Here is a 15,387-nt window from a genome sequence, read left to right as displayed (position 1 = left end):
ACCGTCGACCCCTCCCATGTGAATAACAAGCAGTGAAAGCCTGAGGTCTTATTGACTGCAAAGCACCCAACTGTTGTCTTAACATTCGATTAGATCATACATGTCTGCTTGTCGTGATCGGATTCCCTTCTCACACACACCGTGTCTTCTCTGAATACTAATATTATGTCACATTAAGATTGCTGATTTTCAGTTGCCATCTAATATAATTTATGTATTACTTGATCTCCTTTGGTATTCGACTGCTGTCAAATGTACATACTGTATGTGGACAACATCAAATAAAAAGACTTTCCTGTAAAATCTGTGTTAATGAAGCCATAAATGACATTAATTGCTTTGAATGAGCGCATAAACAGGACAAATAGAGCTGTAATGTGCACATATTAAGCCAGTGGGAAACACTGGTTGCATGTAGCTCCCTGCACTAAATCACTGAAAAATTAATGACCCATATCAGCTCTAACCACTCTAGTGTGGAATTATTTATGTTGCTGTATACGGATGGGGCGAGCCATGTTTCCCGCAAATGGAAGTAAGTATCAACCCAGACGTGCAGAACATCTGCATATTTCCAACACACCGAGATTATGTGTGGACAGCATCGGGGTTTCGCCTCATTTGCGCTCAGGTTTCTAGTAGCCTTCACACGGTGGAAGTCCTTCGCAGAGCATGTTGGTGTCAATCTCCTCGAAATCTGTGCGGAATATCTCAAAATTCACATTATTTATTCACCCCCCTGGAAGACGGCAGCGCACGCGCTGGGCTTCGGCAGGGTGAAGGTGTGGGTGGCGCAGGGGGTCGTGATTTCCTCTAATTGCCTGCTAGCATTAGCAAACGTGGATCCGAACGTTTCCCTGTCAAACAAGTCACAACTGAAGAACAGCTCCTCTTAAACTTAAAGGGACAGTACCGGTGGTAGAGATCTCCCAACGGCATCTTTGTGTAATTGAAAACTCCAGATGAGTTTTTCCTCTAAGACTGAAGCTTCTGGCTGTTCTGAGAAGAGCTAAAGGCAAAGCAGACGTCTGCCATCTTTAAATGAAAGCTGTGCTGAGGTTAGAATATTTAAAACATTTCCTCTGAGCTACTAATAGAAAGGCAGCCTCGATTAATAAAATAACCATTACTTAAATTGATGAGACTTTTACTAATTTTACGCTACTTTACCACAGTGATCAAAATGTCTTTTCTGTGTCTAAATGGTGCAGAAAAGTGTAGGTTAAAATTGGGTCATATATATTTGTTTTTCTTTGTTTGTTTTTTCAGGTTTTTTAGTATTATTAAAGGTAAAAATGTAAACCTGTTTCACTCCTGAGAGAACCATAAAAATAAGAACAGAAAGAGCCGGGCTGAAGCTCTGGCTCCAACAGCTTTTTATTTTTCAAAAGAAACTAAATTCCCCCACAAACATGTTCCTTTTTAACATAGGTTTTGAACTTTCTGTCCCAGTCTGAAATTATCACTATGAAATTTTCTTTGTTTTGTTTTTTTGTTTGTTTTTACAAATACAAATTTTACCACAAATAAAATTCGTGGAAATCATTTTAGGAAATCTCAGGGAAATCATCCCTGAGATTTCCTTTTAAAACTGCCTATTTTTAACCGCCTGCTCTAATAGTGCAAACGGCAAAAATTGACTTTAGAGCCTTACGTGTTAAGTTCCCTCATCAGAAACATACCTGGAGTGTTGCTTTGATTCTTTCGTGCATGTTTGAGAAATCCTTTAATCTCCATTCAGCTGTGGAAAACGCCTGGTAGGACCTAGCCCCGCCTTCGAGGACGAAGCTCCTCCTCAGAGCTGCAGTTTCCAAGCAGAGCTTCCATCTTACAGAACGGCTCCCAACTCCCCCACGACTCTCAGAGTCAGCTCCTTCTGGCAGCCAGCAGCAAGTAGCAAACACCTGGTGGAACTGTTCATCTCTGGAGCTCATGATATGAACTGTTTCTGAGTTTAAAGCTCAGATGAACATTTCTAAACGCTTAATAGAGGAATGTTGATGTGATGACATGCTGAAGGCGGCGCGTCAGAACGAGCAGGACAAAGGGACAAAGGCCCAATTTCAAGGCATTAGAAGAAATTTGATTTTGTAATTTAAGTTATGTTTGGCATATGCAACATTTTTATAACAACTGAATATACAGTAGTTACTGGATTGTGTTATAAAACGATACTATGTGGCTGGAAAACGCATAATATACCCCCTTTAATCATTTCTGTGTGCACATTTTGCTGTGTTTTTATTTATTTATTTTCTTTTTCATAGTGATTTTTTTCTTATCACTATGAAATTTTCATGGTGATAATTTCAGACTGGGACAGAAAGTTCAAAACCTATGTTAAAAAGGAACATGTTTGTGGGGGAATTTAGTTTCTTTTGAAAAATAAAAAGGTGTTGGAGCCAGAGTTTCAGCCTGGCTTTTTTCTTATTTATTTATACAAGTCAGGACTACTTTATAGTCTGTCAGACTACTTTATTTGAAAGTAGTATGACAGGAAAGAGGGTAATGAGAGAGGGGGAGGACATGCGGCAAATGTCGCCAGGCCAAGAATCGAACCTGCGACCACCGCCACAAGGAGGACCAGGGTTCTCCATACCTGGGTCGTGCTTTGCCCCTGCGCCACCACAGAATCCCATTCTGCTGTTTTTTGCAGGACATTCAGGCACCCTTGTGGCATTTCTGAATTTCTAAGCGTCTAATTTTAGACCCCACTGCAACCAGGCAGTTTGAATCTAAACTCAAGACTGCATCCACTTAACACTGACTCATGGGAGTGAAGTGTGTGAGTTGGCCTCAGTGTCATTATTAGGTCTAATGCTCAGTAGGAGTTTTTATGTCCAAGAGTTAATAGTTACCCTGAGTGGCACGCTTCACATTTATTAATCTAAGTAGCTGTTTCACTCAGGAAGATCACTGGTGGCGCACAGGGCCAACCTCAGTTTCTCATACAAGTCCTCATCGGCTTGTTTTTAAAAACCAATTTAAACCTGCCACGGGTTTAAAGATTAATTAAAAACAACTTTCCCACAAACCACTTTGATGCTGTTGCGATTGGACTCGCTCTAAGATGATGAAGTCCGCTTTGGTCTTGGCCCCTCTCGGATTAGCCTCTAGCTTAAGCCTCCATGGCCGAGCATTCTGGATTTGTATTAAAGAGACTTATCCGTTTCAGGTAACGTTTTTGCTTACAACCTTTTAATAGAACCCGACTTCAAAATTCCTAAACTAATTACGAGGCAGAAATCAGTTTGGCTGGAGAAGTAAACATGAAAATGGAGATAAATGCCAGTATGAGGAGACCTAAAAGCAAAATAACTTGTTTTAAAATTGGCTTTTTCGAGCTTTACATGATGTTATAATGTTATTCCCTCATCAGAAACTTACCTGGAGTGTTGCCTTGATTCTTTCCATGTATGTTTGAGAAATCCTCGAATCTCCCCTGGCAACCATTCAGCTGTGGAAAATGCCTGGTTGGACTTAGCGCCACCTTCAGTTTCCAGGTTTCCGAGCTTCCGCCTCACAGAGCACGACTCCCCCACTCAGCTCCTTCAGACTAGCCAGCAGCAATTAGCAAACACCTGGTGGATCAGCTGAGCTCATTATGCTAGCTACTTGTCAGTGTAACGCTGGTAAAAACGTTGTTAAAGGGTTAATGGAGACATATTGTGATGACTTCCTGAAGGCGGAGTTTCAGGAAGAGCAGGAGCTTCTTAAAGAGACAGAGGCACAATTTCAAGGCATAAATTACAAAATCTAATTTCTTTAAAGTCATATGATATTTGACTTTGATAACTGAAGTGCTATAAAGTGCCACTATGTGCCAGGGAAATATATAGTACTTGACCCTTCAAAGTATCCAAATAGCAAGCTTAGCTCATAATTTCTCAAATACATGAACTAAAAGACTCCAATTCCACTCTAAGATAATCAGGAGTGTCGTGTCCCCGGGCTAAATACTCCGCAAGCTTTATGCAGGTTGATCACATCTCCGAAGCTCTTTTATCTGACCCCATGCGAGACAAATCTAGAGATTATTTGACTGCCAGACTCAGATATCGAGCTGTGAAATCCACCCCCCTTGAAAATCTGTTTTCACTCGACGCCCGCAACCATATCGACGAGCCTGGATAAATCTCAGAGCAACTGCAGACACAAGGCCACATTAAGTTTTGAAAGACTCAAGGTGAGTACCTCCTCCCCTTCCAACGCAATGAAGCCCTCACCGAACGTCGGAGGATGCAGTGAAAAAGCCAACTCGACGCCAAGTTCCCTGAACTACCTAAAGTGAGTGAATGTTTTGCGGGGAACAGGTGGCAGGTTTCTCTGTCAGCCAGCTGCACACTAAATATCAGGATTGTGAGAGGCTGCCAGCAGCGTTAGATCTATAGAGCTTTGCCGGAAATGACTCATTATTAAAAGGATTTTTTTTTTCTTCACCGCCATTTTCCTCATCTTATCCCATCAAAGTAAACAGAGGCCGTGCAAAATTGTAGAGAAAGATTACCTACTTACTGAATTACTTTCAAGGCTTTCTAAATGTGTGTGTGTGTGTGTGTGTTTTTACAGGTCATTTTCGGCTCTCTAGGCTTTTATTTAACCGTGGTCAGACAGGAAGTGTGTTATGAGAAAGGGGGAAGACACGGAACAAGCACAACGGGCCGGGACTCGAACCTCTGACGGCCACGGCAAAAACGAAGGCATCCCATCCGTATATGGGTCTCTTCCCCTGCGTCACGCCGCGCCACGCCGTTTCTTTTCTCTCTTTTTTTTCTCGTTTTGTTGCCTCTTCCTCTCCACCTTCAACCTGCATCCTGCTGCCTGTAGCCTCAGTGGAGGAATCAAAAACCCGTTCAGGTTCAAATGAATAAACCCAGCAAGACCAACAACAAAGGGAGAGTCTGACGAATCCAGGGCTGTTGTAATTACACAACATAATGGAGCTTAGAGAAGCGGAGAGAGAGAAGAGCTGCGGAGGACTACAGTGCCACCGTGTGTACGGTGACGGTACTGCAACCCTTTCTAACAAAACTATGAAAACAAATTAGGTGCTCTTTAACAAAATGTGCCTTTTTAGCTAGTTGGGAAGCACTCTGCTATCTGTAACCTCTAATGGCGGTGGGAGGGGAACAGTAGCTTTGAAATGACCCAAAAAAAAAAAAAGGCTTAATCTGCACAGGAGCATCACAGCCGCTCTGCAGTGGCCGCGCGCACCCGGTGGCCCTTTTTTGAAAAACAAATTGCTCGACTTGCCGCTTCTCCTCACATGCAAATAGGGGTTAGCCTGGGTGTTTTCCATCATCTGCTGCGATTTACATTCTCGCCTTGTTTTGGTTCTGTCACATTTCAGCCAATGGTCAAGAAGGTCAGCGAAGGTGGGGGGAAGAGAGGGAGAGAGAGAGAGAAAAAAAGAAGCACTATTTGTATGTGTAGTGTGTGTGTGTGTGTGTGTGTGTGTGTGTGTGTGTGTGTGTGTGTGTGTGTGTGTGTGTGTGTGTACAACCAGCAAACCCAGAGGAGAAGTGAACACTCATATATAGCCAATGATCTGTTATGTTAATGTCTGCTGCAGTAAACGACACTGCAGCTGTCTGTGGCTCCAGAGAGAAAAGAGAGAGACTCAGATATCCTTAAAAGCATGTCAGAAACAGTGGAAATGCACTGAGATGTATAGCTTACACATGCTAAAGCTGAGGCTGATAGAACTGAAAATGAAAAGCGCCATGTAGAGGCGATATGGATTCTGCTGCGTTACCCGCCTCCTGGGGGAATGCTGAATCAAACTACGAACATGTGGGCTGGAAAAAAAACATTTAATTGTTTCATTTCACTCTTTGTTTAAAATGCTTCAGCTGCTCTGTACAGAAAGCCAATAAGCCAATTAACCATGTTTCTGTCAAGCTCATGGCTATTTGGTTTTTCGTCTGTGCTGTCGGATGTTTAGCGTTCATTTAAAACTTTGAGAAACAGTTTGGACCTTCAGAAGTGAGATTTTAGAAACTTTGAATGCCTAACGATTAGTTAATTCACCTGCGGTAGACATGTGTCTGGTCACTGGGAGTTTGCAGAAAAGTGAAGATGTTTCTGAGTTTTAGCTGCTTAAGACAGTTGAAAATGTTCCTAATTGGCAGATATTCCTAAAGACCTAATCAGCTGTGACTCATCAGTCCACTTTAAGTCCAACCAGAGTGGAGTAAGCTTCTTAGATTTTGAGACACGTGCAGCAGATGATTTGTGTTTCCTTTTCTTTTTTAAGGGTTTTTTTGGGGGGAAAATTTATCTGTTGAGTTGGAATGTGTTGTGATGGCTCACACTAATCAAGGACTACTACAAAGTTCAGTTCACATACCATTAAGCTGCGTATGCTTCAAGTACGGATTAGTTCTCATTTACTTGTTGATCTGTTTGTGACAGCCTGGGTTAGCATTTCGATGATTAAGACTTGGAGAATATGGGACCTGGTTGTGGGAGCGCATCTTTTTAGTTCTTTTTATTTTTTTAAGTTTTTACTGGCACTAGTAGCATTTATTGGTCACATAGGAAGGTGGGTAGCAAGAGAGAGAGAGAGAAGGAAGACATGCAGGGAAGGTCATCAGGCCGGGAATCGAACCAGTGACAGCTGTTGTTCTCTTCATATTTGTCTCGATAGAGTGTCAGGGCCATACTGAGAACTAATAGTCATTACGAGAATTGACTTGTATGGGAATAGCTATAATATTACGAGATCATACGAGATTAAAAGTCGAAATAATGAGTAGTCGTAATATTTCACAAATAAAGTCGTAGTATTATGAAAACGGTCGTATTGCGAGAATAATGAGTCGTACGAGAATAAAGTTGTAACATAGCAAAATGTAATGTTTCAGTTGTTGGCTGTGTGTTCTATGACTTTATGTCTTTGTGTTTTTATGATGAAAAGCACTTTGAAATGCCTTATTGCTAAAATAAAATTTTATTGATTTGGCAATATGAGAACAGAGTCATAGTATTTGAACTAAAGGGCGTGGTGATTTGTATCTGAAAAAACTGCAGGCGTCCGTTCAAAGATGTGGCGTCCTTTTATTGTCGCTCAACTTACAATTCTTGATGCAACAAAACAAAACGATCAGCAAGCATCACACTGATAACTCCTTTTTGATAATATAGTTGCTAAACTATTGAACTACTGCAAGCTACTACAAAAAACACCTGTTCTGCCACACTCTAGAAAGTTCCAACACATTAAGGCTCTGATAGGTTGTCGTCGACCATGATTGACAGACAGACCAGCCAATCACAGTCCAGACAAGCCTAGGAGAAGTCCAACGAACTTGTGGTATTTTCCACAGTATTAAAAAAAGCCACATTATGAGAATAGTCATATTGTTATGAAAACAGTCATAATACAAGAATAAAATAATATTTTGAGAATAAAGCCACATTATTGCAAAAATAGTCATAACACGAGAATAAAGTCAAAATAATGAGAATAATTGTAATATCATGACTTTGTCGTACGACTTCACTCTGATAATTTTAACTTTATTCTCATTATATTTTTTTAATTAACATGGCCCTGATACTCAGTCATGCTATACAAACTGTAGTTTGCATAATTTCATGCTTCAGTTGTCAGAAACCAATATAGAGTTGAAATCGGGCCCATCAAGACCAAGTCTTTAAATTTCTACGATGCTGATGTTCCTTTTCGACCCTGACTCTGTTCAAACCTCCGCTATGTTAAAGACAAAATCTAACATTGGCTATATTTAACTCTACAAATGTCAAAGAGTGAAGTTAGAAGTGGCAAAATTCATTAAGCTGTGAATCATTCCCTTGTTTGTCTTGCCTGCACCTGCAAAGCCTCACGTTTCACTTCCTGCCTGCATCAGACTCCCACCATGTCTTGGAAACAGAAGGTCATGACCTTTCCTCTGATATTGTTGCATTTGAAGCAAAAAAAAGAATGTATTAGAGTCCAGCTTAAAGCAGAGGGAAGCCAGGCTCCATCAGAAAAAGAATGCGTTCAACAGCTTGAACCGTGCCCTTACACACTCACACACGCCTATTTGCGCAGCTATCTTCGCGGGGACTTTCCATTGACTTCCATTCATTTCTACAGCCTAAACCTTACCCTTACCCTTACCCTAACCCTACCCCTTACATATCTAACCCTAACTCAATTCACACCTTAGCCCTAAATCTGACCCCTGACCCAAAAACAGCGTTTCCCCTTATGAGGAAAAAGCTTTAGTCCCCACAATGAGCAGTGTGTCCCCACAACGTAGTATATGTCAGGAAAATGGTCCCTACAAGGTATTAGAAACAAACGCACGCACACACACACACACATTCGCAAAAGCACAGCAGTCACCATGGCCTTACCTTTGAAGGTAAATGTCATGACCCACGCTGAATAAAGACGCTCAAGTCTGTCCCAAAAGTTTCTCAGTTTGCCACTTTCTTTCCCTCTCTAATAGAATGCCATGTAATAAGCAGGAAGAGCTGTGGGAGATTCTTCATGTAAAAAAGCTGCATTGCTAAATTTAAAGTTCAACATAAAGTTACATTTTCCTGTGTAGACGGTACCAAACTTCCTAAATGTCTCTTGCAAAAGTGAAGACATTTAATATCCAATACCATAGTGTCATCCTACTGATAAACAGTTTTGGTTGGAGTTATACTAAATAGCTAATATCGACTAAAACACCAGGTATGTCTGACGAGCGTTTGCCTTTCTGCTGAAGGTGAGGGACTTATTACCAGGAATAGTTTTACAGAACCTCAATTCAAAAATTCTAAACCAACCGTTTAAAGTCTGGGTCGACGGAATTTGTTGGACGTTACGTAACTAGATTCGTTGGGTAAACGATTTAGCATTGCTAAATTCAAACTTCAACGAAAGGTCATCAATGACAGTGTTTTGACATTGTGCCAAACTCCCCAAATATCAAAAGTGAAGATATTTAATATCCAGTAATATAGTGTCATATCCCACTACTATAAACGGTTTTGGTTGGCGTTATCATAAATTGCTGATATCGACTAAAACACAGGCGGTTAGCTTTCTGCTAACGCTAAGGCACCTATTACCAGGAATAGCTTTACAGAACCTCAACAGAAAAAAACCCAAACCAACCATTTACAGTCTGGACTGACCAAAACTTTAAGACGTTAACACTTTAACATTTTCTCTCTTTTCCTCTACAGCCGACCTAAGACGGAAGAAACATGTTGAATGAATCACTCCTACAAATTTACTCAACTCTCTTACTATTCCTCCACGCAGCCTGACTTCCTTAATACATCTTGACAAAAATCTCTACAAACCAGTCGGATAACTTCATGTGATAGAATCGGCTCAGGTGAACTTGTCAGCCTTATTAGCAGACCATAAAACAAGGACAGGTGTAGTTGTTGTCATTGCCTTCTTACTTCAGCAATGCTTTTCCTAAAGCAGAAAGAACGGCTTTCCGACTGATCAAGAACTTCATGCTGAGATGTCTGAGTGCAGTGAAGAACGTTTCAAACGCTCACGAGGGTTCATCATCACCTTTCAGTCTTCTTATGCTACATGACTGCTTATATGATGAGGGTGATGCACAAGAGCTGAATGTATTCACACAGCAGCAGGACTCCTGCAGAGCTCCTGACGACTGAAAAAAAATTTTTTAAAAATTGGTGAATGGAGGAAATTCCCCTGAACACTTTTCATGCTACCGAGTTTGAATCCGTTTCGTTCCATAATCCTGGAATCACACCAAATTTCACCGTGCTTTTGGCTCTTAATGAATCAAAGATGAAGCCAAACTGGAAAGGTTTCTAAAAAATGTTGTACAACCCAAAATATAAAGTTGCGGTGAGACGTTTGCATACTTTTTCAATAATTATGAAGGTACTCTTAATTTAGGGCTATTTCCACATGCATGATTATGCAGCATACAGCTTCAGTTAATGTTTGACAAAAGATAACAATTATACAGACATTCACCAGAATCTTTAAAGAGATCATCCTGACAGTTATCTCTTTAATAGCCAAGGCCAAAGACTCTCGACTTTCTATATTAAATCATCATTGACTGCAGTTTGTATTTTTGTCTTTGGTACTCAAGAGAGTCACTTGTACAAATAAACAAGTAAGAAGCTTGTGGAAAGTAATAAAGCTACTCGGTCACATGTTGAAGAAAGTCTTATGGTAGCATTTCTTCACACCTGCTAAGTTTACAATCAGTTGTTTGAAAGTGCCATGGTGTGGTGTGGCGGTGGACCCAAACGCAGCAGGCAGTAGGCGTAGAAATAAGTGGATGTTTTAATGAAGAAAATCAGCCAACAAAAAAATCCAAAATCCAAGGATACAAAAAAATCCATAAACAAAACAAACTGGAAACACGAGGGACCAACAGGTGGTCCAGGGAGGGAAACATGGGTAGTGACGATCAGGATGACAAGACAGACTGGCGAGTTGTGACTGGGATAGAGGAGCTTAAATACTGGGAAGTAGTAAATGGAACAATGGACCTAACGAGATGAGATAACTGATTGCAGGTATGAGTAGTTGGCACAGAAGCTATCTGAGGGGCGGTGAGAAGATGGCACAGGGAAGCTGAGGAGATATACTGGAGAAAAACCAGGGAGCTGAAAATATCTCTCAAACAAAAGAAAACATTAATACTAAAGAAAACCTGATAAACTAGAAGACAAAAAGACATGAGGGAAAAACATAAACAAACCCAAACAGAAAGAAGGCTGATCTATCAATAATAAAAACGAGGGGACGTAGAGCTATAGAAGCTAGAAGATCTGAACAAAGAGATTACCTAACTAGAGTTACTAAAGGAAGACTAAATAAGCCTAAAGTGACAAAATAACTAGGAACACAGCGGGAGAAACTAGAAGGATTAAATAAAAACAAACTATCACTAAAGAAGCTCGACCTAGGCTCTGACATACAAGAAAAACAGAACCTAACTAAAGAACAAACCTAACTAGAAACACTATGAAGGGCTGCAGATAAGAAAAACAACAAGGCAGTTCTAATCCCACTAAATAACCTTAAATAATAAAACTGAAATCACCATGAAGGGCTAACCTAAAGAGAACTAAAACATAATGATAAATAAGATCAAACCCAAACCCAAAAAGCCAGAGTCCTGACAGAAAGTACAAAATTATTTGAAGGTTTGCCATTCTTTGTAAAAAAAAGCCACGTCAATGATTGCCGCAACTGTGACAATGTACAACTGCTCACGCGGTCAAATTAAATTCCGTCTGAGCAAAGCTTTGATAAAGTTTGAGCTATTTGGCTGCAATGACACCTAAATAAACTTAGCTCACCTCAAAGAAACAGTTGAATTGTTGAAACTTGGGCACAACAAGGTTGTTCCAACAGGACCATAATCCTATTCACACCAAACCTGATTTTTAATTGGATAAAACTGGCTAGCTGGTTAACTTCTGAAACTATCTACTCAAAACCCGTCTAGGCCCAAACAATGGATAATTGTGGACAATGTTTGGCTTGTAGAATGAAATTTGCAGAAGTTATGAACAAGAAACACTAACAGTGCAAGTATGAAGTTTTTGCTCAAACTAGAAGCATTTCCCCTCGCAATCAAATAAAACATATGAAATGTTTACAGTTGTTCTTCATTGTATCATCGCAACCATGTAAAAGCAGCAATGACCACGATTCTACAATGCTCAGAAATTTTGCCTCCAAATCTCCTGAACCCAACATCAGCTGCCATCACAGTTTGAATACTGCTGAATGGTTTGATCCCTAAACTCTGAGATCTGAACTGAAATGACTAATGGCGCATTAATTCATCGGTTCAAATGACGAAGCGGATGATGTGTGAGGTTGATCTAAAATTCTCTATACTGCATCTGGGAACATAATTCATTAAGCAAGAGCACGGGCAGCAAAGCAGAAGCGCTTTAAACAGAATTGTTCACGTGAAATGTGAGAATGCTGTAGTAAATGTGACTCTTTGCAGTCAGTCTTGCTCTTTTCAAACTCCACATATTCTCACACAAGTGTTTGCATTTTTTTAACGCTCCCCGCCTTTCGGTCGGCGCAGAGGAGCCCCCGGAAGTTCGGCGATCTCTCTAATGCTCCAAACGTCTGTCACGGGGCGTGAAGGCGGATGATGAATCGGCGCGTTTGCCGCTTGTGTCTCCTAAGTCACGCCGCGCGGATGCAAAAACGGCAGGCATGACGAGCTCCGTCCCTCATCGGCCGATTTGTTTACGGCCATTTGTGTACCGTCGTGATCTTTTTACTCGGCGCTTCCTGATCGCTTGCTTGTTGTTTTAAGTAGGCTTGGTTTTTAAGCTCAAAAATCTTGAGCTCCACCGCAGGAATACCAACCCTCAAGACTGAAATCTGGCTGAGTGCTTGCCTTAAAGAACTTTTCTTGACCCCATCCTGACCCTACATGCTGGAATTAACCAGTCGAGTCATGCAGTTATTTCTTATTAACACAACCACATGTGTGTATTAGCCATAACCACCGCTGTGGCCCAACAGGTGAGGTCAGCCTAAATCACGGCTGAGCTCTCTCTTCCTCAAGTTGTGGTAGGATGCCCTGGTTCTCCCAACAACAACACTTTGCATGCCCATTTCCATATATTCCATCTACACTGGGTGGGGTTCGTCGACGGAGTAGGTTGAGATTTAGATTTGCTCAGTCACTCGACTCCAATCATTTGCGAACGGTCACAGCCCCGACCTCAACCTGGCAGGACCTCGTCTCCGTCGCCCGTAGCAGAAGACGAAGGAGATGGCAATAAAGTGAGTTTCTGTATGTATCATTATTGGGCCTTTAGCACATTTCAGCAGGGAACTTCACACAGCAGCCATGTGGAAAACACCAAGGAGTTTTTCACTCACTGTAAGTCTCATTTTTTACTTTGGGGCATTAGTTAGCCTCACGTTGTGAAAATTGTTCAGCAGGATTTATCCGGATGTTGTAGATGTTTACACGTAGTGGTCGCAGATAACTTGGCTAGTCATGGCTCTCGATGCTCTTTTCAAGGGTAGATTTTGTTGCTTTCCCAAGGATCCGCTGGACGATGTTGAGGTTTGGAGCGAATCCGTGGATAAAGTCCTCGGTTGCAAAGGTGAGGATCTTCAAATCTTGCTCCTTGAGTCGTTGACTAGGGGTAACCAGAGGCAAAGTCAATGGAGACTGCAAACCTGCAAAGTACAAAACATCATATGGTCAAGATATCTTCTCATTCAGAGGTCCTCATTCAATTCAGTTCAAAAATACTATATGTATCCCAAAGGGAAATGAAATGTTGCTGCAACTCATCTTAATTCAAATTGTTCAAAGAGTTATAATAACGGCTGTTGGTAGGAAACATCTTTTCTATCAGTTTGTACATCTGGAACAGTTCATCATCAGTAATAAAGATGGTAACAGATCTTAGAGTTTTTAATTCCCAGTAGAAACAATGGCTTAAACAAAACCAAATTTGCAAACGCTGATTGATACCAACCTACTTTGTTGTGGAGAGTTCACTTTGTCTAATATGTATTTTTATGTTTTTCTTGTTAAGTTCCAAAAATTTTATGTATGTGTGTCTGTGTGTGTGTGTGACAGGAACCTTTAATTCTAATTTCGTTGTCTTTTAATAAAGGTCCAACCAAGGACTGGGTTTGCAAATTAGCCTGTGGCCAGAAAACAACAATTGCTTTGTTTTTAACACGTAAAATGGTTTAATGTTCTGTCCCTGATGAAACGAATGAGAATTGAATTGACTTGACGTGACACAAGTCTCCTGACCCGTGATTTCCAGCCGGACAGATAGCGTTCCGGGAGTTCCTGAAGTCGGAGTACAGCGAGGAGAACATCCTGTTTTGGCTCGCCTGCGAGGACTACAAAAAAATCAAGACTGTCCCGGAGATGATCTCGTCCGCCAACAGGATCTACTCTGAGTTTGTCCACCCGGAAGCACCCAGACAGGTAACAACACAAAAACATGTCGGACTGAGTCGCTTCCATTCAGAACCCCGCCGCTCTAAAGACACTCTGGGTTGTATTGTTCGATTCCAGATCAACATCGACTGCACTACCAGAGAAAACATCACAAAGAACATCTCCCAGCCGACTCTGACGTCTTTCGACACGGCGCAGAAGCTCGTCTACAGCCTGATGGCCAGGGATTGCTACCCGCGCTTCCTAAAATCTGACATCTATCAGGGACTCCTGAGGAAAGCCAACTCCAGGTGACTGTTCCGTTGGAAAAGGTCCCGTGAAAACCTCCTGCTGGGCTGCGATGCTGCGTGGATAACCGGTTTATCCCGCACCGTCCTCATCCTGGAGCATAGGGAATGTATCTTTACTTCTTCTCAGCCTGTGTGGTTCTGTAGTGAGTTGCAGCTCTAGAGAATTTACTGTTTATTTATGTTAAGACGAAGCTAATCCTGTAGGAAACTGTGCAAAATACATCTTCCACGATTATCTATTTCTTCTAGTCTGACTACACAGAATCAGTTCCTTTATTGTAAAGTATTATCACAACTTTGATTGATTATGCAGAAAGAAATGCTGATTTGTTCTGCAGGTTTTTCTCTCCATTTTAATATGCAAACACATAGTTATATCTATCTGCTTTACCTTCTGTTTAAAGTGTATTTCTGTTTGCAGCTTTAAAACATCTTACAAACTAAATCTGTCCAGCTTGGGTGTGGTCCTTCTGAGTACAATGCAAATGAACATTGATGAGCTGCAGGGTGCAAAAAGGTCACTCGAACACCAGGTGGCAGCAAAGGTCTTGAAGTTACAAATTGCATTTCCCTCTATGGAAGTCCAAAAGTGTCACAATTCGGATTTAGTGAGATAAGTTGAATAAATATTTTGACATGTGAAAATTAAAAACTTTTAAAAAACACACATTAATTCAATAAATACATGAATCAACAATTATTTAATGTTCTAATATTTAATTCAATTCCTGAATGAATGTGTGAATAATTCTGTAAGATTTGAGTGCATTATTTGATTATTTATTTCATTACTTCGTCATTTTATTTGTGAGACACAAAAATTGGACTGGGAGTAACATTACTGTAGATGCATTGTTGTTATTGTGAAAGTTAACCAATCCAGATTTTGATTCAGTTCAATAATCATAATAATTTTGATTATTTCAAACCACAAATAAGTGAAATAACTGTAAATGCTTTTAAAGCACAATGACGTTTCTCTTAAATTAACAATACTGATATTTCCTTATTTGGTAATATATTGACCCATTTACATATTTGTAGTCATGATTTTTTTTTTTAATCATATATACTTATTTCAATTTTACTTAAGTTATCACATTTAATATTTTTGTTTTTTTTACCATTTTGGGGGGAGTTTGGCTCTACTGCCCTCCCGTACATTTCTCCCAATC

At 40.7% G+C, this 15,387-nt stretch overlaps 1 protein-coding gene across 1 annotated transcript; it reads left to right on the top strand.

Moving 5' to 3' along the window:
• The first annotated feature begins 12,561 nt into the window (after positions 1-12,561).
• Positions 12,562-14,657, top strand: LOC102237784 (regulator of G-protein signaling 21-like). Its single transcript, XM_005802429.3, is given in 5 exon segments — positions 12,562-12,645; positions 12,647-12,772; positions 13,017-13,101; positions 13,783-13,949; positions 14,040-14,657. Coding segments are annotated over 5 exon segments (639 nt in total). The 3' UTR covers positions 14,217-14,657.
• The last annotated feature ends 730 nt before the right edge of the window (positions 14,658-15,387 follow it).

The sequence above is a fragment of the Xiphophorus maculatus genome, chromosome 6 (genome assembly GCF_002775205.1).
Source record: "Xiphophorus maculatus strain JP 163 A chromosome 6, X_maculatus-5.0-male, whole genome shotgun sequence".
Taxonomy (NCBI): Eukaryota; Metazoa; Chordata; class Actinopteri; order Cyprinodontiformes; family Poeciliidae; genus Xiphophorus; species Xiphophorus maculatus.
This window is presented reverse-complemented; position numbering and strand designations above follow the sequence as displayed.